The 21,747-nt window shown below is 46.6% G+C and overlaps 3 protein-coding genes across 4 annotated transcripts; 2 read left to right on the forward strand and 1 right to left on the reverse strand.

Annotated features, from left to right (window-relative positions):
• Positions 1–755: 755 nt before the first annotated feature.
• On the forward strand, positions 756–5,802 carry LOC100833466 (glucan endo-1,3-beta-glucosidase 7). The gene is made up of 3 exons (XM_003562925.4): positions 756–872; positions 3,772–5,313; positions 5,488–5,802. The coding sequence occupies exons 1-3, from the start codon at positions 803–805 to the stop codon at positions 5,520–5,522; spliced, it is 1,647 nt and encodes a 548-aa protein (XP_003562973.1). The 5' UTR covers positions 756–802; the 3' UTR covers positions 5,523–5,802.
• A 595-nt stretch (positions 5,803–6,397) lies between these two features.
• LOC100834385 (putative receptor-like protein kinase At4g00960) lies at positions 6,398–10,938 on the reverse strand. 2 transcript variants are annotated; one of them, XM_003562928.4, is made up of 8 exons: positions 10,388–10,938; positions 9,832–10,262; positions 9,579–9,707; positions 9,376–9,497; positions 8,846–9,056; positions 7,230–7,467; positions 6,994–7,141; positions 6,398–6,898 (listed from the first exon to the last, which is right to left on the reverse strand). In XM_003562928.4, exons 1-8 carry the CDS (start codon positions 10,921–10,923, stop codon positions 6,578–6,580), a joined length of 2,136 nt encoding a protein of 711 aa, XP_003562976.2. In that variant the 5' UTR covers positions 10,924–10,938; the 3' UTR covers positions 6,398–6,577. The 2 variants fall into 2 exon arrangements, with proteins under 2 accessions (XP_003562976.2, XP_024312870.1); XM_024457102.1 differs by having other exon boundaries at positions 9,829–10,262.
• A 2,079-nt stretch (positions 10,939–13,017) lies between these two features.
• Positions 13,018–21,558, forward strand: LOC100824644. Its single transcript, XM_010239101.3, has 14 exons — positions 13,018–13,931; positions 14,585–14,710; positions 14,817–14,956; positions 15,051–15,261; positions 15,370–15,610; positions 15,712–15,862; positions 15,960–16,241; positions 17,888–19,007; positions 19,481–19,606; positions 19,678–19,805; positions 19,879–20,089; positions 20,453–20,690; positions 20,791–20,941; positions 21,030–21,558. Exons 1-14 carry the CDS (start codon positions 13,067–13,069, stop codon positions 21,369–21,371), a joined length of 4,332 nt encoding a protein of 1,443 aa, XP_010237403.2. The 5' UTR covers positions 13,018–13,066; the 3' UTR covers positions 21,372–21,558.
• The last annotated feature ends 189 nt before the right edge of the window (positions 21,559–21,747 follow it).

The following is a 21,747-nucleotide window of genomic DNA, read 5'->3' on the forward strand; positions in this document are numbered from 1 at the left end:
TACATGGAAGAATACAAATGTGCTGGACCCACGTCCCGTCGCCTCTTTCCTCTACTCTCGATCTCTCCCTGCCATCTTGTCGCCTCTCTCTCTCTGCCATCCCGACTGCGCCCCCCACCAGACGAATACAGAAAATACCATTTCCGGACGTGTTCCACGGAAAACGTCGATTTCATTTCCCACTTGGTAAACTTTTGTTTGTAAAGTTTCATTTTAGTTTTCGTCTTCTCACCATTTCCGTTATTCCACAGAACGGAGTAAATGTTTTCGCTAAGTTTGAAATCCTAGACAAGGTACCCTGTGTTGTCCCCGGTTCTTTGTTTTTTGGTTTTGCCTCGTCCAATATGAAGAAATTGTACTAACTATCCAGTACTGCCTCTCTTCCTAAATCTTACATACTAGTCGTCGAACTGTCCACGAAGACAACCTTTTCAAATTTTGACCAAATTTATAGAAAAATATATCAACAACTAATATATTAAATAATTATATTATTATTTTTTCGAAAGGGTGATGAAAATATATATCATGACAGATATAATAAAACTAATTTAGAATCGTGTGAACAATTTTTCTTATAAACTTAATCAAAGTATAATAACTTTGACTTATCTATTACATTCAGAAACGGAGGGTATGTCTTGCCGTAAAAAAAACTGTTAGCATGTGTGACATCGTACGTGGGACCCACAGTGAAGCGCCTCGACCAAGAATTTGTTGGCTGCTATAAATTCACGTCCACACTCGGACTCATCCACACTCCTCAGCTCATCTCTGCCCCTGTTACACTGTACACAACAGCATGGCGCTTACTTGCCTCCTCATCGTCCTCCTCTGCGTCTCACTGTCGCTCCTCTTCGTCAACCATGCAGGTAATCGGGGTTGATGTATAAATTAAGGCGGCTGTTTTGGAAAATACTACGACCGGCCGTTTATTTTATTTTATACTAACTGAGAAAAGCTAAAATATCTTATATTTAGAAACTTAGAGAATTCCTACTCCGTAGCCATGCACGATAATTAAACGGCTACGCATCTGATTATTTCTGGATTTGTATTGCAAGTTGGTCGTCCATAGACGTTGAGTGAATGTGTGCGCGTGGTGGTGTGCGTGCCTCTACGATGTTTCTATAAAAAATAATACTAGACACTAGATCGATAAGGTAATTAATCATATTACCGACCCAAGAAGGGTCTTTACTTTGTACCCTCTCCTCCCACAAAATATAAGTCAGATTATTACAAAAGTGGTCAAGATTTTAGAACTTTCATCACTATGCGGGAAGCTATATGCATGGATTGAAATGTAAGAATAAAATCGTTGTATTTGTCTTGCAGAATAGTTTCTGTCGTATGTTCTTTTACATATTAATTCAAAATCATGCATTAGAGATGTTGAAAATTAAGCGCTAGTTAGCAAGGAGGTAACAGGTGATTTTGGATCCATATGTTGAGTTTGAGTTTGGTTTGAAGCCCAAGCGCGTAGGCTGGTCGATGTTGGTAATGACTAGTAGGTTGATTGGACTTTTTCTTTTTCAAAAATAAGGAAATCTCTCGGCCTCTGCATCGATCGATACACACAACCATTATATTATTAAAATATCAAGCAATCAACGTGCAAGTCTCAAATAAGCTTAAAAATAAAAACAAACGAACAAGAGAAACACCACACGCCCTCAAGTTAAAGGTCAGCACACCACCCAAATTGGCCGAAGAACCCCTGTGCTACCATCTACAAACGGTGGCACCCAGAGTCCATACATCCATGTCCCTTCGTCGGAAGCAGTACGGAGCCAATGTGACGCCCGGAAAACAACCTGCAAAAAATTAGAATTTTTTTCTGTTTATATAGCTAACATACAAAAAAATAAAAGTTGATATGATGAGCTAGATCATTGTTTGTACCGATGTTAGGTCAATCCGCAAGGTTACAAGTTGTATCGTGAGGCAGGGCGGACCTCGGAAGACAATCACTTAATGTCCATCTTTTCAAAAAAAAAATAATGTCCATCATTAGAAGAAGTGTTGTCCAGTGCACCCTCTTGCATGAACATGGGTGCCGATTACTTGGATGGGATGTTAATTACATCAGCATGTAGAAATTAACTTCAAACTCAGTGCTCGTTGAGACAATCTGTTGAAACATTTTATAAATTTGTTTGAACAAACGTGTGTTTGTGTGAATATTCACTTTGATATAAATGAACATTCAATTTGATATACTTGGACATTTTCCTAGGAGAGTATTTAAGGTTAACAAGTTTGAATCATGAAACTATTTTTACAATTTGTGAGAATCACCAGTACAAAATTATACTACATTTGAAATAGATAAATATTTTGTCTGGCATATATGGGCATTTCATGCAGACGTACAAAGAATATCTGAAATTGCAGAGAACATTCCAAAAATATATATTACTCTTGTAGGCCCTAGCGTGCTGCGGAAGTTATGCTAATTTCAAGAATCAGAAGTGATCCACACATTTGCGAAATTATGATATTTTCATTGATGAGTCTGTCGATCCGTAGCAATGGACGGGCACTGGTGTCGAAAACGAAATCTACCCAAATAATAAAAGGAGGAACGCTTCCTTCGTCGTCGTCGTCGTCGTCCGTCCGTGAATTTTGCAATTTGCCCCTTCAAGTTTTTGTTAATTCAACCCGCCGTCCAAATAAAGGACGGAACTGGGTTTGTTTTCCAAGGTTTCGGCTAAACTGCAATTTTGCATCTCCTTCCACGGATCTCTCCCCAACTCATCCCCGAGTCCCCGACCCGCATCTCGCCCTGCCTCCTGACGGGTTGGGACCCAAGGCGCTGTCCCGTCATGGCACGGATCTGGGTTTTTCTGCAAGTTTACCCCCCCCCCCTCCCCGCGCTCCCTCTCCATCTACCGGCCCAATAGCTGCAGCGGCGCTCTGGTTGCCACGATGCTGCTCCACCTTCTACGGCCGAGCGCTCGCCTCCGCCCCGACACCGCGCAGCCGCCGGCCGTCCCCTCATCCACACCGACCTCCTGCGCTTCACCGCCGCCGTTCACCCACCGCCCCTGAAGCTAGAGCGCCACACATGGCCTCCTCCACCTCCGTCTCGCCTGCCGCTGCCGCCTTCTCCGGCAACAACCGATGCCTCCTCCTTCCATGTTCACTGCGTCACCTCCCTCGCAGCCGCTCGTGCCCGCGCTCAAGCTCCCGCATCCGCTTCGCTGCCTGCCACGCCAATACCCTCCTCTCATCACCCGGGGCCAGGTGCCATCCGCTACCGCGGCGTGGTCGTCTGCCTCCTCCGCTAGCGGGTTCTCTGTATAGCTCCTCACGCACGGGCTGCCGCCGGGCAAGGTCGCCATCCTGGAGCGCCCAGTGGCTAGCTCCGGTGGAGGCAAGGACCGGCCTCTGCACCCTTTGGACAAGGTGGCCATCCTGCAGCGCCCCGTGCCTAGCTCCGATGTGGGGGGGGGGGGGGGCGCAAGGACCGGCCTTTGCACCCTTTGAAGAAATCAATGATAAGTCGGTAATACACTCAGTGACTCAGAATTCTCACGTTCAGGAATATGAAAATTATGGATTCTATGACAAAAGCAATTGTTCCGTTAAATTCGATTGAATGTCAAATTATCTTATTGTCATTTCAATGAACATGAATTTTTGTGTGCATATGTTTAAGAGGCCGTGACAATGCACGGTCACCGTACTAGTTAAGGAATTAAGACGCCACGGCAACACGGGCATTGTACTAATTGACACATAATCTTTGGTGTGCATTATTTGCAGAGGCGGGAGAGGTTGGGGTGAGCTACGGAAGGATCGGGAACAACTTGATGGACCCAGCGTCGGTGGTCCAGCTTCTGAACCAGAACGGGATCACGTCGATCAGGGTGTACGACACCGACGAGGCGGTCCTGAACTCGATGGCGAACACCGGAATCAAGATCCTGGTGGGTCTGCCCAACGAGCTGGTAGCCTCTGCGGCGGACGACCCTTCGTACGCGCTCCGGTGGGTGCAAGACAACGTGAAGCGGCACTACCCCGACGCGAAGATCAATGGCGTGACCGTCGGGAACGAGGTGTTCAACCAGGCAAGCCAACTCACCTCGAAGCTGGTCCCGGCCATGAAGAACGTCCAGGCGGCTCTCGCCAGGCTAGGCCTGGCGGACGCCATCAAGGTGACCACGCCGATCGCGTTGAACGCGCTCAAGCAATCGTCGCCACCGTCGCAGGGCGCGTTCCGGGACGACATCGCGCAGTCGGTGATGAGCCCCATGCTCGACTTCCTGGACCAGACGGGTTCTTACCTCATGGTCAATATCTACCCGTATTACACGTACAAGGATCAGCAAGGCGATTTCTCCCTCGCCTACGCGACGTCGGGGCAGAACGACGGCGTGCTCGACTCTGGGACGGGAGTCAGGTACTACAGCCTGTTTGACGCGCAGCTAGCCGCCGTGCACTATGCGAACCGCAGGCGCGGCCACCCAAGGGTGCACGTGGTGGTTGGGGAGACGGGGTGGTGCTCCTACTGCAACAACGCCGTGGCTTCCAAGGAGAACGCCGCAAGCTACGTGAATAACGTCATCCGGAGCACGCACTCCTCCTCCGGCGGCAGCGCCGGCACCATGGGCAGCAACAGGACGCTTGCCGTGGGTGCTGCTGGGGCAGGCACAAACGGTGACTTCTCCGTGTACATCTTCGCCCTTTTCAACGAGAACCAGAAGCCCGCCGACGAGCAGAACTTCGGCCTGTTCTACCCGAACGGGCAAGCGGTGTACCAGGTCGACTTCAGGGGTGGCGGCGGCGGCGGAGGAGGAGGAGGGACGGCAAGCTGGTGCGTGGCGAGGAGTGATGTCGGCGACGCGCGGCTGCAGGCGGCGCTGGACTACGCGTGCGGCCACGGGGCGGACTGCAGCGCTATCCAGCCCGGGAAAGCGTGCTACGAGCCCAACACCAAGGCCGCGCACGCGTCCTACGCCTTCAACGACTACTACCAGAGCAAGGGCCGGGCCAGCGGGACGTGCGACTTCGCCGGCGCCGCCTCCGTCGTGTACCAGCAGCCATCAGGCACCTGTGACCCGAAGGCGGCGAGCTGGTGCGTGGCGAATGCGGCCGTAGGGGACGCGCGGCTCCAGGCGGCGCTCGACTACGCGTGCGGCCACGGCGCGGACTGCGGCGCCATCCAGCCGGGGGCGCAGTGCTTCGACCCAAACACCAAGGTCGCGCACGCGTCCTACGCTATGAATGACTATTACCAGCGCAACGGCCGTACTGCCAGGTCCTGCGATTTCGGTGGCGCCGGCTCCGTCGTCCACCAGGCACCAAGTGAGTTCTTTTCATATCCTATGCCTAGAAACGAGGCAGTTAAGCTTCTCCAATTTTGACTGTAAATCTTTAATGTCACCCAAAAAACAGTGCTCCCTTTGATTTGTACTCTGGTTTAATATTAGTATTAGTCTATTTTGGCAATTAATCTAATGTTTGTTCAAATGTTTGCAGACACAGGTAACTGCGTCCTCCCATCAAGGGCCTGAACTGAAGAAAGGCAGCGAGGACTAAAAGCCTTGACTGTTAGCTTGGCATATGAGATGATAATAAACTCTGCACTATAGCTACTTTCGAACAAGTCTAGTTTTCTGCTATACAACTAGGCAAATAAACCCCATGTACTTGCCAATCCGCCGGTAGCCCGGTGCATGCTAATCTATACTTAAATACTTAAAATGCCAGCATTCCCCGATTAAAAAAAGGGTCAATACCATCATGAGTACTGTACTACTTTGTGCAACTGATCAGCTCAGGACGGTTTATGCACGATCACCTGCCTTAATTAAGGTCGATGTCGACGGCACAACGGGTCATCATTTTCTTTTTTGGCGCGAACACGGGTCACCGCAAATTTTCAGTGACAAAAAAAATTCAAATATATTTTGAGAGTATTTTTGTCCCTCAATTAGCAGTAAAGTTTAGAAATATAGAAATAGTGTTTGAACTAAATCGTATATATTTGGTCCCTCAATTTGCAAAGTAGACACTTTTGGTCCCTCTTCAGAATGTGAACGGTTTTGACTCCACATGGCATGATTTTTCCCATAATTGTCCATGTTAGATACCATGATAGCGTCCGTTCCTCCTACAAATGGTCGTTGAACTTAAAATCGTACACATTTGGTCCATCAACTATGCATCATGGCATCCAACATGAATAACTTTAAGGGGGAAAACCAGTCCATGTGGAGCCAAAACCATTCGAATCCGGAAGAGGGCCTAAGAGTATCCGATTTTGCCGATTGACGGATCAAATGAATACGATTTCGAGTTGAGTGACCATTTCTAAACTTTGCTATCAATTGAAGGACCAAAATTATACTTATTTTCTCCCAGGTAAATAACATGGGGCAACCACGTGTAAAAATCAAAAAGTTGTCTGAAAGGGCCATATATAGAGGCAGTGGGAAAAATCTTATAGACCAGTCGTCGAATTGCCCATAAAGACAACATATGAACACTTATTTTGGAGCAAATCAAACACAAACGGATTTAGCCCGAACTTACAGCTTTTTATCTGAACATCACACCGACTCAAAAGTTACCTAGGATACAGCTCAGTAATTGTAACCCCATTCACAGACACGTCCATTCCCAATAAGAAATCTGATCGGTCAGACGGCACAGAAGCTAAAGCTGATTCTCTCCCGAAGAAGAACGCGGGCTGTGCTGGTGCCTGAATCTCCATGTTATCTCTGGTTAACATGAAAATGACGGATGATATAGAAGGCCTGTCGTTGGCGTCCGATTGAACGCACATCAACCCGATATGGATGCATCGTAGCGCCTGGTTTCGAGCGTTTTCATGGAGTGATTGGTCTAGCATTTGAGATATGGTCCCTTTTGTCCAGCAATTCCACACCTATTCATAAGGACAGCATTTTCAGATATGATGATACATTCATACGAAACTTCCAATGTAGATATGTAATTAAAGTAAATAAAATCAGCACTTACATCACTAAGGAGATTCACGGCATCACTATCATCAGAACTGGAATTCCTTCTCTTAGTTACAATTTCAAGGACCAACACACCAAAGCTGAAAATATCGATCTTGGGTGACACGAGTCCATGTATCGCGTACTCCGGTGCCATATAACCACTGCAGAGGATGAGCAGTTAGGCTACGAAAGATGCTCGATCAATATCTGCGAGATGTGAATGTTTGATTAAGGTAGGTATGAGCTTACAGTGTTCCAACAGCTCTAGCTGTCCTAGTATTAGTATGACCTTCTCCTAGCAGCCTCGCCAATCCAAAGTCTGCGATTTTTGGATCCATGTCATCATCGATAAGAATGTTGTTAGCTTTCAGGTCCCGGTGGATGATCCTCATGCTTGAGTCCTCGTGAAGATACAATATACCCTTGGCAATTCCAAGAATGATGTTGTATTGTTGCTCCCAGTTTAGTGTATTCCCCTCATTAGTATCTATTGGCGAAACACTGGATTCATATTAGCTGTTGCAAATTAAACGCAGAACAATCATAATAACTCACCTACCGGTCAAAAAAAGATGTTAACTGTACCTACAGTATCTGCTGCAGTGACTTATTTGCCGGAAATGCTACAGTGGGAACTTATTGTCTGTGGTTCCACGCTAGGTGTGATACTCCGGTCACTAAAAATGATACTCCGTTGTACAGCTATGCATTACTCATTCTATTCTTACCTGTATTTTCCTTGAGAAATTTACGGTACCCTAGTACTCCATGGAGAGCCATGGGAGTACCGATCAAATCTAACCCTTCATTTAAAAGAGTAAATTAGACTTTTTCTGCTAACAAGGTAATCTCAACTTCCCATCTATAACTCCCTGTGGCCCTTCGTCTTGATCCAACACACACGCACCGACTGGTTCATCCCGATCGAACTGGCCGCGAGACGCACCGCTGCCTCCCCTGCATGCCGCCTCCTTTGCAGGGCACATTTAGGCTTTGAATTGGGTGTAATCCGGCATCGTTATGATCACCAAATTGACACTGCTGCCAATTGGCCACCGTGCTCCGCTCTCCTCTCCTCTTCCAGGAGTTTTATAGCATGCGTTCCATGGAACCTTCATGTCCATGTGATTTTTCTTTGAACTAATTGGGATGTATTTACTCTAAGAACAACAGAAACAAAGACCTGATCGATCTTTCTCTAGCACTACATGCGGGCATCAGTTTCAAGATTCTTTGAATCCCTGATTAGGGATTACTAACCCAACTCACTCCTGTTCATGGTGATCCTTCGGACTCACCAATTTCGTTCTCACGACTCTCCTCGGGCCAGGACACTCTGGTCGGCGGTCGCCATCGATCCCTTTGCAAGAGATCTTTTTTGCGGGAATCCTCCGATTGGATATATATATTTCTATTTTAATCACAGGTGACGTATAATTTTCCTCCTAAGTCTTAATTTCTTGATTACGATTTTACCCCTGAACTCATGGTACTCCATAATTTTTAGAGATGTTACTCCTATCTGATTTTGTTGGAGTACCACTTGATATCAGCCATTAGATTGAAACAAACGGATGGCTTTTATTTATTTCGGGGTACTGTAAAAGAGCTCTTTTCCTTTTGCGGCATACTTTGTATGGATGGTGTTTCTCATGACAAGCATCAATTATCGCTGAATCCATAATTAAAAAATGTTTTGATGCATACCAAATAAAAGAGTCAAATAGACTTCAGAAACACAATAGAGAAATGCCACAATTTGCAGTGACCACTGACCAGAGAATTTTGCATGTGCAAGTTTGTAGCTAAAGATGTTTTTTTTTAGAAAATGTGTAGCTAAAGATGTGAGTGGAGTAGAAAAATACCGAATATAAAGTTGTCAAGGCTCCCATTCTTGATATACTCATAAACGAGTAGCGTATCATCCCTATGCGAGCAAAACCCCTGCAATCGAACAAGGTTCTTGTGCTGCAGCTCTGCCAATAGTAGCACCTCGTTGTGTAGCTGTTGCAAACCATGCCCAGTTCTTCCCAGCAGTTTCTTCACTGCTATTTCTTGACCATCAGGCAGTATCCCCTGAAATGGAATCATTTTCAGACAACATACTCCCTCCATTTCACAAAGGTTGGCGTATTTTGTTTCGTTAAGACAAAACTTTGACCAATAAAAACTCTATTGATATGTATTTTTTCATACATAAAATATATATCAATGGATTCGTCTTTAAAAGTTCTTACTAATGATCATGGTTTTGTATCATATAACTTACATATTAATAGAGTGATTCTTGGTCAAAGACTTATCTTAACGAAACAAAATACTCCAACATTCGTGAAATGAAGAGAGTATGATGCATTACCCTTTTCTATCCTTGAATTCTTGGCTGTTTACTTACCTTGTATACAATACCAAAACCACCTTCTCCGAGCTTGTTGTTCTGTGAGAAGTTTTCAGTTGCCTCTTGCAGTGCAAGCAAATCAAAGATCGTGCATTGTGCTCTTGCAATTTTCTTCAGTGCTGGTATCGTACGACAAGATTGCCGTCAGTAAATGACAAAATTCAAGCTCTTGGATAGATAACATATTAGATGCTACTCACGGTGGTCGTCCTCGGTAGTTTTAGTCCTTCTCTTGAACCGGACGAAAGCGAAAATGGACCACAGAACCAATATCAAGACGACGGAACAAGCGATGCCTGCTGAGAGTCCTGCTGCACTGGTTTTGTTCCCTGAAACAGCATACACCAAGCGAGAACTTTAAGTAGTACTGTAATTTCTTAACACTATTAACTAAACAAAAAAATAAAATTCTTCAGACAAAAAGAAGAATTGAGAGAGTGTGGGTACTGCTACCTGCTCCTCCGGAATCTGGAGTTGCAGATGGGGATGGGGGCATGACTGCCGGCGCTGGTGGTGCTGGAAGCAGCAGCATCGCCGGGCCGTCGAAGAACGGCTGCACGCTATACCTCAGGTTGCACCACGTCTCAAGCCCTATGATCCACCGGCGCTTGATGCTGAGAAAGGGTTTTTGGTTCTGGAGGTTAGTCCCGAGGCAGCCCTGGCACTGCGCAGGCGTCATGTCCGGGAGGCACTGGGCGAGCGCGTAAATCTTGGGGTCGAACTCCACCTCGGCCGTGGCGAAGTACTTCTTGCTGCCGGTCGAGTTATTGCCCTGCGCGGCCAACGCGCGGTCGACGACGGCGGTGAGCACGGCCGTGGCGGCGGCACTGAACCAGGCACTCGGGACCGTCGACACGTTCCCAGGAGCCTGGGAGATTCGAATACTTATCCAAGTTTCCAAATCCATTGTTTGTTGTAAATTTCATTAGTTTGGATTACAGATACTATATAGGTACGCATTTAAAACTATGAAGTTTTGGAAGTGAAATTGGGTGGCGGCGCGGCGTACTTGAGCTCCCTGACCTGCCACTGGTCCGCTCTGAGGAAGTCGAGGAACTGCTGGCCGCTGGAGAAGCGGACGACGCAGCTGTCCTCGTACATGGTGACGCCGGTGTTGTTGGGGCAGTGGTCCGGCGCGCCCGCGGCACGGAACGCGGCCGACACGCAGGCGGCGCAGGCGGAGCCGTTCACGTCGCCGCGGCAGAGCGCCATCGCGTAGGCGCGGCCGGGCTGCGTGCCGGCCGCCGCGGTGGCGAACCCCGTGGGCGCGGAGGAGGCGTTCCCCGGGAGCGCCCCCGCGACGAGGCCGAGGTTGGCTGGGAAAGTGCTGTTGGGCCCGTAGGTGCCGGCGCCATCGCAGGTGAAGTCCTCGAACGATCTAGCCCGCGGCAGCAAGAGGAGTAGCAGGACGGCAGCGAGGGGCCCGGCGAGCATCGCTGCTGGCGCGGGGGCGCGGGGCACTTCGGGGAAATCGTCCTTTTTTCTTTGGCCTGAGCCTGAGCCTGACCCCTGCGACAACGGCGATAGCAGGCAGATACGACGCATCGCGTCACTTCCATTTTTCCACGGGCGCGCGCAAGTGGTATACTGCATTCCTGCTTGATTTGTTGAGTCAAAGTTGATTGGCCGCCTGCGAAACCGGCTGCCAGTTTCGCGGTGTCACCATCGAACCCGTTGTTACTCATCACGAATTCACGATGTTTTTTCACAAAGGGGCTTTCTGCTAAATAATTCGTGCCACGGCGGGCCGGAAAAAGAAAGATCGTGTCTTTTTGCTACGGACCATGCTAGTCGCTTATTCCACCCTGCGTGGAAAAAGACACCAACTTGCGTTTGCTTATTGCGGCAATGCCGTGCCGGACAGGTCGTTGGCTCGTTGCCATTCGGTCGCCTACCTCCACTTGATTATATTCCGGTTAGTACAGTTTTGATGTGTGTATTTTTTTGATGCAGAGGTTGAGGGTTTCAACCTCTTTTTCGGAAAAAAAAACCGCTTAATACAATGGTTTACTGCGCTAGCTAGCTGCACGCTTGACTAGGTGACTGATGGAGTGTTGTAAGTTTTCATTAACAAACCCATGTACAGTAGTTAAAAAGGGATGTGGAAGAGGGAGGGAAAAAATAGTCTTCTCTTAACCACGAGATAATCACTTAACACTTAAGATAATATGTTTTTCTCAATTGTATTGTACCTGATGCAATCTCTTAAGTCACTTTTTTCGTTCAAATTTAATCTATTCATAATTTTAGAGGCATCTAAGCATTAATTGATAGACATAATATTAAGAGATGTCTCATTGTACAACATTTTTTCATTGTTTTCTCTAAATGACGTGAAAAATGAGAAGAAAACATTATCAACCACTCGAATGCGCGACAACGTATTTTCTTCCACTTCGATGAAAGTTGTGCCTATCAGGCTAGATTGTCCTGACATTTTAAGACTTGGCCTCCAAGTGTGCGTAGTATGTATGGATGCGCCCTTTCACAATGGCAATTGCACCAAGAGGTCCAATTCGTATCCTCTGAGACGTCTCCATCTTATATACATTTGACTCCAATTAATCACACCTAGCTTTGACCTGAAAGGTAATGTTGCACTGGTTCATAACAGTGCCAAGGAGCAAAGAGCTGGATCATGTAGGAAATTTGAAAGTACAAAAAAAACATCAACAAAAATAAAATAAAATGTCTCTCCCTCAAAATTTGAAAGTAAACAAAGGAACCCATCTTAATTGTTTTGAAAGTTTGTCCAAAACTTTTAAAGGTTTCAGCCTAAAAATTTGAAAGCTTTTCTAGAAGTTTAGAAGTCCATCCGAGATTTTTAAAAGTCTAGAAAAAAAAGAAAGCTTGTCAATAAAATTTTGAAAGTTTGTTAACATTAGTTGAAAGCTCATCAACAATTTGAACTTCGCTCTTGTTCCAGAAGGTTCAAAATCCATCTCAAATTTTGAAAGTTTTAAGAACTTATTTCTAGGGTTCTGGTTAGAGAATTTAGACTTCTTTATTTTATAAGAGTCAAAAAGGGGAAAGAGTAAAAGGTTGGGCAATCGGCTTGTTTGCCTGTTTTCTCGAGGAAAAAAAAGGAGGAAACCACGCGCTCCCTCCTCACACGGTGAAAGAATTAGTCACAAGAAAAGAATCCCTTAGGGGAACGCCTGGTAGGGATTCAAGTGCGGGGTTGTTTCCACACAAAGCTTTTTTTTTTCAAATGGCCTCGTGACCGGATTCCGCTCGGAGTTCGTACATTGGTTTCCCGCAAAACTCTAAATTTCACAAGAAAAAAGTGTCTGCATAACTCAATAGTAGAAATAGTTATTTCTTAAACGATAATTATAACCACTAAATTAAGGATTAATATCTTCTTATATCTTTTATAGTTGCCTCGTGTTTAACTAAGATGTTTACCAAAGCCCAGTGATGCGAGCTTGCTACGAAACAAACCCAACTGGCCTAATTTCTGCACAGATCGGAGTAGTCAGTTTTTATTTCCTTTTTGTCTTCTTTTTTTGTGATGGAACTTGGAAGTAGTCAGTGAGTCACTGACGAGACTTGCACTACTAATTTCCATGGTAGTGGTCAAACTCGACATGCGTCCAGCGGTCAAATTTGGTCCGGCCGATCTACAAAAGCGACCCCAAAGTACTTTCTCCGCTCCACGGCCGGTCCAGAGTCCAGCCTCCAGAGTATGAGAATGGCTCACCGCCTCCTCCTGCTGGCGGGCATCGTCGCCCTGCTCGCTTCCCCCGCGGCGGGCGTATACCCGTGGCCAATCTGCGGGCACTCAGGCAACTTCGCGGCCAACAGCACGTACCAGGCGAACCTGGCCCGCATCGCCGCCACGCTCCCCAAGAACGCTTCTTCATCGGCGACCCTCTTCGCCACGGCCCAGGTCGGCGTCGTCCCGGAGCAGGTCTGGGCGCTGGGGCTCTGCCGCGGCGACTCCAACGCCTCCTCCTGCTTCACCTGCCTCGACCAGGCCTTCACGGACCTGTCCAACGCCTGCGCCTACACCAAGGACGGCACCATCTACTACGACTCCTGCGCGCTCCACTACTCCAACATCCACTTCCGGGCCTCCGACAACACCGAGTACAGCACCACGTACAGGCTCCGGAACGACTTCAACGCCACGCTGGAGCCGGCCCGGTTCCAAAGCGTCGTGGCGGCGCTCATGAACGCCACCGTGGACTACGCCGCGTACAACAACAGCGGGCGCATGTACGCGTCCGGGGAGGCCGATTTCGACCGGGAGCTGCCCAAGGTGTACGCCTGGGCGCAGTGCACGCCGGACATGGCGCCCGCGCGGTGCCGGGACTGCCTCGGCCGGATCATGGAGGCGCTGCCCAGGCAGTTCACCAGCGCCATCGGTGCCAGGGTTCTTGGGGTCAGGTGCAGTTACCGGTATGAGACCAAGCCCTTCTTCGAGGGCCCCGTCATGGTGCGGCTGCAAGGGACGTCCTCGGCCAGCCCTGGAGCGCCGCCGGCTCCTGCGCCCACGACTGTGGTGCCCAATGTTGTGACGCCGGGGACAGCGGCCCCGGCCGCACAAGGTCAGTCAAAGCGTTTACTAGTTTCGTCTTTGCGCGACTTTTCGTTACGGCGTGCTTAATTGATTGCAAACCGTGCGCACCGAAAATTTTGCTATTCACAAGTCGCATGTTCTTTTTTAAGTCAGAGATGAATCAACATGTTAGACATCGGATATTAATCCAACGACACCAAGTGAGAGATGAGAGACTGGAGATGACCTTTTGATTTTAATCCAACGGTTCTGAAACGTTCACTACTGATATATAAGGCTTATTTCTTAGAAATAGCCACACCTAAATTATTCAGGCGTGCAAACCTCCTTTTTTTTTCCTCGGTTATGTTTCCACTGACTCCGAGTCTCCGATATGTGCTCAAAACATAAGTGAAAAAAAAAATCTATATTTCAATTAGGTCCCTTAAATTCATTTTATTTGAGTCTTGCATGTACGTAGCTTAATTATTTTTTTGCAGAGTCTTGCTTTTTGTTCTCTGTAGAATTTTACAAGCAGTGACACTCTAGTCTCATGTTACTCCATGCGTACATTTTTATCGGTCCTGCATTTCAGAGGGCCCCTGTATTTTGTTGCTGCTTTGCAGTCCACCGCAATAAGCCTTGTGTTATTTCATTTGAAGTTTATTATACTCATCTGGCCTTACACTGGTTAATTCACAGGGAGAAAGTACAGTGTTCCTGGTATGGTTCTTATAGTTCTGCTGCCTACTATAGCAGCCATAAACCTCGTCGCCTGCCTCGTCCTCTGGATGCGGCGGCGGCCACTGGCAGAAGCAAAGCAGACATGTATGTTCTGCAAGATTTTGCAAATTTACTGCGTGGAAGACACCTAGGGGCCCAAAGTGACATAACTGACAAACTCTTGGCGGCAATGCCATTGCTATTTTAACAGATCCAGGCTATTCCGCTGAAGCCGAGGACATTGAAAGTGTAGACTCGATGCTGATCGACATCTCAACTTTGCGAGCTGCAACCGGAGATTTTGCGGAAATTAACAAGCTCGGTGAAGGCGGATTCGGTGCGGTGTACAAGGTACGTACGGAGCAAAGTATTTCCTTGAGAAAAAATGAATAACACATCGAAATTTTGTTGATACCTGAGCTTAATTTTGGTTCGATCTGCATAGGGCATTCTCCCGGATGGCGACGAAATAGCAGTGAAGAGACTGTCGAAGAGCTCAACGCAAGGAGTAGGGGAGCTGAAGAATGAGCTCGCCTTAGTTGCCAAGCTCAAGCACAAGAACCTTGTCAGGCTTGTCGGCGTCTGCTTGGAGCAGCAGGAGAGGCTGCTTGTCTACGAGTTCGTCCCTAACCGGAGCCTCGACATTATCCTTTTCGGTACTAGTCTGAATGATGCATGCTCAGCTCAGTCCTCTCCCCCGTTTCCTCTGCAAAAATCATCACACTGATCGATGTCTGCTACTCTTCTTTACACGAAATTAACAGGTGATACTGAGAAACGCGAGCAACTGGACTGGGGAAAGAGGTACAAGATCATAAACGGAATCGCTCGAGGTCTACAGTACCTCCACGAAGACTCCCAGCTCAAAGTAGTCCATCGTGATCTCAAGGCCAGCAACATCTTGCTTGACACCAACATGAACCCCAAGATATCAGACTTCGGCCTCGCGAGGCTCTTCGAGCGAGACCAGACCCAGGGTGTCACGAACCGTGTCGTCGGAACATAGTCAGTACAGAACATAAATATTCTACGTAGTCCATTCAAATCACCCATTTTGGTACGAAAAATTTAACTTGGTGTGTGCCTCACTTACCTTACTGTTCCAGTGGATACATGGCGCCGGAGTACGTGATGCGCGGGAACTACTCCGTGAAATCGGACGCGTTTAGTTTCGGGGTGATGGTCCTGGAGATCGTGACGGGGAGAAAGAACAACGACTGCTACAACTCCAAACAGTCTGAAGATCTCTTGAACACGGTACGTGCTTTGCTTGCTATATATGTCTGCATTTTGTAGCTGATGTCTTTGCGCGGTTTTGCTCACGGTGGCTGCTGCTGCTCTGCATATGGCTCAGATGTGGGAGCATTGGACGGCCGGAACAGTGCTGGAGACGGTGGACCCGTGCATGAGAAGCAGCTTCTCGGAGAGCGACGTGCTAAGATGCATCCACGTAGGGCTTCTATGCGTTCAGGGGAACGCCGCGGACCGGCCGGTGATGTCGTCGGTAGTCATGATGCTGGGAAGCGAAACGGCCTCTCTCAGTGCCCCGTCCAAGCCGGCGTTCTATGCCAGGAACCCCGGTGCCAACCCAGGCATTGCGTCCGACGTGTCGACCGTGTCATTGCAGGATGAGTCCTGAAGAATCCATGAGGCCAGGGCTGTAGAGTCCATTTCTTTTACTCCCTCAAAGGATGTCTCGACTTTGACTAAATTTGAATACATCTATATACTAATTCATGTCTAGGTACATTCAAATTTCAACAAATTTGAGAAATCTTTTGTTGGACGGAGGGAGTATGAAAGGAGCATATTTCCCCCCAGAAGCTGTGGGAAGCAACTACGGACGTGCTTCTCAGTTTCATGTGTAAACAGGAGAAATGATTTTTAGAGGGCTAGAAGCACCAAAAACTGAAGCAGAAGGCCAAACAAACAGGACCTAAATATAGTCAAATTAAGTCAAACTGAATTCAAAAATAAAGTTCTAATGCTGTTACGTCATTGAAAACTCTTCATTTGTTTATCATGCAAGGGATTCTAAAGGAGAGGTCCAACGGAATTGTAAAAATCCTGCGTTTTCCTTTTGAAATTGAGATCACATGAAAAAATACTTTTTTTTTTGCCTTTGCTTCATTACTTTAAATCAAATCGATGAATAATGGCACCAAATAAAATTTTCCTATTTCTATATTTTTCTTCCACTCTTTCTCCAAATCAAAGAGGGCGTGAATAGTGTCACAAAAGAAGAAATTTAAATATGTAAAGTCACTCTATCCCATATTAAGTGTCTCAAATTTTCCAAATATGCATGTACCTATACTTAAAATTAAAAAACGTCTAGATACATATAATATTTTGACACTTAATAAGGAACGGAGGGCCGGTCTTTCTCCAAATCGAAGAGGGATATCCGAACTGCGAAGTGGACCATTTAACATGCAGTAATAGAATAAGAGCGTGTACAATCTGGTGACATCAGTAGGATAATGGCTGATGTGGAGGAGAGAGGGGTGAAGAAAGGCACGAGCCTTCTTTTAGCTAAATGGTGATCTCTTCACAAAAAGAATAAGGCAAAGAAAATGCAAAGTCCTCGTTGTACTAGATTTCACATTTTCTTAACATTTATTTAATTAATTTTATTCATCTAGGCATTAATTGTGAGATTTGTCACTAAGAGATGACATATTGTATAATCAGGCTAATATATTAGCAAGGGCATAATAGGGCCGCTAACCTTTTTGGGGGCCCAAAATTTAGTTAAGCATATGTATTATTTACCAGGCGGGGTATTAATTAGGTGAAGATAGTATAGCCCACCAAACGCATGCAGCCCTTTCAAGCTCACGACTAAAGAAAACTAACGCATATGCTCCCTAATCGCTCTTCCTTTTCCTGCCCTAATCACTTGCTAAATTAATCTGATTTCTTCACGCACATTGGCCTACACAACTCCCCCAGCCCGAAAATCAATTAGCGGACTCAATCTCTACTCTAGTTCACCGGTGTTTTTTTTTTCTAATTCCACTTCTATACTTAGGATTTTTCAAGACGTGGGGCCTCATTTTATGTTTGGCACAGGGGCCTCCAAATTCTAGAGACGGCCCTGTGTATAACATATTTTGTTGTCTTATCTAAATGATGTGGAACACACAAAGGAAGATGGTCTTATCTTAAATACACAGGTCTAAAATCGGATTTGATCTTACTGAACGCGGCGGTGCCGCTGTGTACGGATGGGGACGAGGGCAGGAGATTTTCGAGAGTTTTCTACTCCAACAAGCCTAGCTTTTTTATCAACATTGTACGTGCTCTGTAGCCAGCAAAGAATCTACCCGTTCCTGCAGGCAAAAGCCACGTGAACTTGACAGGTGCAAGCAGCGGGACCCACGTCATTCATTCGTTGTTCTGCAGTCAAACAATTGGTTCTCCATGCCACGTCGGGAGTCAAACAATCCTTTCCTGATTTCTAGTTCCTTCTACTCGCCGCCATGGTTTCACACGCTCGATCGCCAGACCGGCTTCCCTGCGATCTCCATGGCGACGGGCCACCGCGTCCTCGCCCACCTCACTGCGATGTTGCTACTCGTACTCGTACCCATCCTCCTCCTCGTGCCGCTGGCCGCCGCGCAGCCACAGGTGTGCGGCGACAGCGGGAGCTATGCGCGCAACAGCACCTACCAATCCAACCTCCGGCGGCTCTCCGCCACCCTCCCCGCGGACGCCTCCTCGTCCACGAAGCTCTTCGCCACCGGCAGCGTCGGCTCCATTCCGGACATCGTCTTCGCCCTCGCGCTCTGCCGCGGCGACGTCAACGCCTCCGCCTGCGAGGCCTGCGTCACCACCGCCTTCCAGGACGCGCAGCAGCTCTGCCCCTTCGACAAGGATGCCTCCATCTTCTACGACCTCTGCCTCCTCCACTTCTCCAACCAGAACTTCCTGCCCGCCACCGACGGCCACGGCAACCAGTTCTTCTTCCAGTCGGACTCGCGGAAGGTGTCCGCGCCGGCGACGGTGTTCGACGACGCCGTGGGGGTGCTCCTGAACGCCACCGCCGACCACGCGGCGTCGAGCTCGTCGTCCAGGCGGTTTGCCACGGGTGAGGAGAAATTCGAAGGAGGCGGCATCTCCGCGATCTACGCCCTGGTGCAGTGTACGCCGGACTTGGCACCGGCCGCCTGCCGGAGCTGCCTCGGGGATATAATTCAGCAGATGCCCGAATTTCTCAGCGGTGGCAAGAGTGGGAGGGCCTTTTGGATCCGGTGCAACTATCGGTACGAGCTCTATCCTTTCTTCTCAGGCAGCCCTCTTTTGCGGCTTCCGGCGCCGGTGTTTGCTGGAACCCCGCCGTCGCCACGGCTTCCAACATCGTCGCCGGCGAACGTTAGACCGCCGATGAATGAAAGAGGTAATTATACGGCACAATAACAGCTTTAGTTGATTGAAACAAATCGGACGAATTTCTTCGGAAAGCTTGGTGAGGTACTTCAACTGTTGCACACCAGGTGTTTGTCGAATTTCCCCAATACGATAGTTCACATGCTACTCCGGTTGAATGTCTTTGTTTCATCTTGACTTTTCTAGTCACGCAGCTATCACTAGATTCTTGTTGACGAACCCGGATTAAGAAAACTATAATAGGCCTACAAGAAGTGGATAAGATATTGAGGATTGACTGATTCTCTTAGTTAAATAGTCTTCATGACTACACGTATACGATTAGGGTGTAAATTGTACTACTAGCTTGTTGCGTGTCTGGATCATTTAGAAATATTCTTTAGGAGCGCTGAAGTGGAACACTAGCCCTCAGTACATGGGTCAAATATGACCAAACTAGACCAGTTTCTAAAAGGAGTTACAAAAATAAAATCTTTTATTCAGGGTGGAAGAGAAGATCAGCAGCAAAGATCTCTGCATCAGTCGCCTGTACCATTGGCTTAGTATTGATGCTTTCGGCTTCGGCGTTTATTTTCTTCAAGAAAAGAAAGTCTCAGAAGAAGCAGCCAAGTAAGTACTAACATTTTGCAGATCTCAAAATTTATGAATTTACATTTTATTGACACTCTTCATTCTTGCAGCACCAGCATTTCAGAATGTTGCGAGAGGAAAATGTATGGTCTTTGATTTATCTACACTACAAGAGGCAACCGAGAACTTCTCCAAGGAGAATAAACTTGGCGAGGGTGGTTTTGGTATTGTGTACAAGGTAAACAAACAAGTTGGTGTGCAATTTGCACCATGATTTTTGGTCTTTTTTAAGGAAGGAGGGTTCTTTACAGGGAGCACTCTCAGATGGGCAAGATGTGGCTGTGAAGAAACTTTCACATAGTACTACTGAGGGACTGAATCAGTTGCACAATGAAGTGCAAGTTCTGGCTCAGCTCCAGCATACAAAACTTGTCAGGTTACTGGGGTATTGCTCGCATCAGAATGAAGTGATGCTTGTCTATGAGTACGTAAAGAATGGGAGCCTCGACAGCTTTCTATTTGGTAATTTCCTCCATATTTATTAATCTAGTGGAGTACCGTGTTGCCATAATTAACTTCTTCACCGACTGGAATCATTTTCCAATGTGCACGAGTGAATTGTTAGTTGCAGTCAATGACTAGTTGCACAATGTACCGAAATAATGCATGCTGAGAAACGAGCCCGGATGTGATAAGACCAAAAATATTAGAGTTGTATTACCACTTACCAGTCTGCCACTACATATTCACTGTATCATTTCTGGCAATAATTTCAAAAGCTAAGACCAATATCATTTTTCTGTTATGGATTATATATGGTGCTAATGCTTATGATTCTTATGAGAGTTATTCATGTAACTTAAGTTCTTCATTTCATGGACAAAGATGATAGCAGGGCAAGGAAACTAAATTGGGATCAACGGTACAATATCATTGTTGGAATTGCCAAGGGAATATTGTATCTTCATGAAGACTCGAGCATAAGAATCATTCACCGTGATCTGAAGTCTAATAACATCTTACTGGACGAGAAACTGAATCCCAAAATTGCAGACTTCGGGCTGGCAAGGCTGCTAGGAGGAGGTCATACACAGACAAAGACAGCTAATGTTGCAGGAACATAGTAAGCGCACATGCATAGTTAAAATTTGAAACGTCATATATGACATCGTTATATTTATGTATACAGTAGGCTTCTAGGCTTAATTGCTAATCTTTCACAGTGGGTATATGGCACCGGAGTATGCAATACTTGGAAGTGTGTCACCCAAGATTGATGTTTTCAGCTTCGGTGTTTTGGTCCTCGAGATTGTAACTGGGAGAAAGAATAACAGTTCTGATCATTCGAATAGCATGGTGAATCTCCTAAGCGATGTAAGTGATAGTACTTTCAGCTTACTCTATAAATGTGAATATAAAAATATTTCATAATCTTATTGCAAACCATACATTTATATGGCAGGTATACAACTGCTGGACTAATAAGATGGCATTGCAAACAGTTGACCAATCACTCCGTGCATATTCCAAAAGCCAAGTACTACGTTGCATCCACATCGGTCTTCTTTGCATCCAAGATGATCCAGATGGTAGACCAAGGATATCATCAGTTGTTCTAATGCTAACCAGAGACAGAGTAAAACTACATCCACCAGGACGACCAGCATTCTTCTTCCCGAGAGGCTCGACTTCAGTAGTCAAACATGCCAGACATGGTAACTACATATACGATAAGTCCGATGTGACCACGGAGGATAATTTCTCGGTGAATGATGTCACTAATACTGATCCATATCCTAGATAAGCTGAAGCCTGAAAGCTTTTTAAGGATGCCTGAGTGGACTCTTTTGTGCTGCTCTGCTGTATATAGAATGAATTTTTATACAGTTTTGCTAATTATCAGACACCTATATTGTAGATGTGCAAAATTATTAACTTTTTAGTGTAATTAACCAAAGGGTTATATACGTAGTTACTAATTCTCTGGGTTATGTACGTAGTTACTAGGTGAAGAGGATTGTTGAATATTGACCAAAGGGTTAGAAATGCAAGTGGGACTTGATGAATTCCAGAAGAAATATCCACTGCCTGATCATCAGCACCCGAAGATTGTCTACAGGCAATGAATACATAGGAGATAGCATTGTCTGCAGGCGTTGTTGCTTAGTATCTGCTCGAAA

Source organism: Brachypodium distachyon, chromosome 1 (genome assembly GCF_000005505.3).
Source record: "Brachypodium distachyon strain Bd21 chromosome 1, Brachypodium_distachyon_v3.0, whole genome shotgun sequence".
NCBI lineage: Eukaryota > Viridiplantae > Streptophyta > Magnoliopsida > Poales > Poaceae > Brachypodium > Brachypodium distachyon.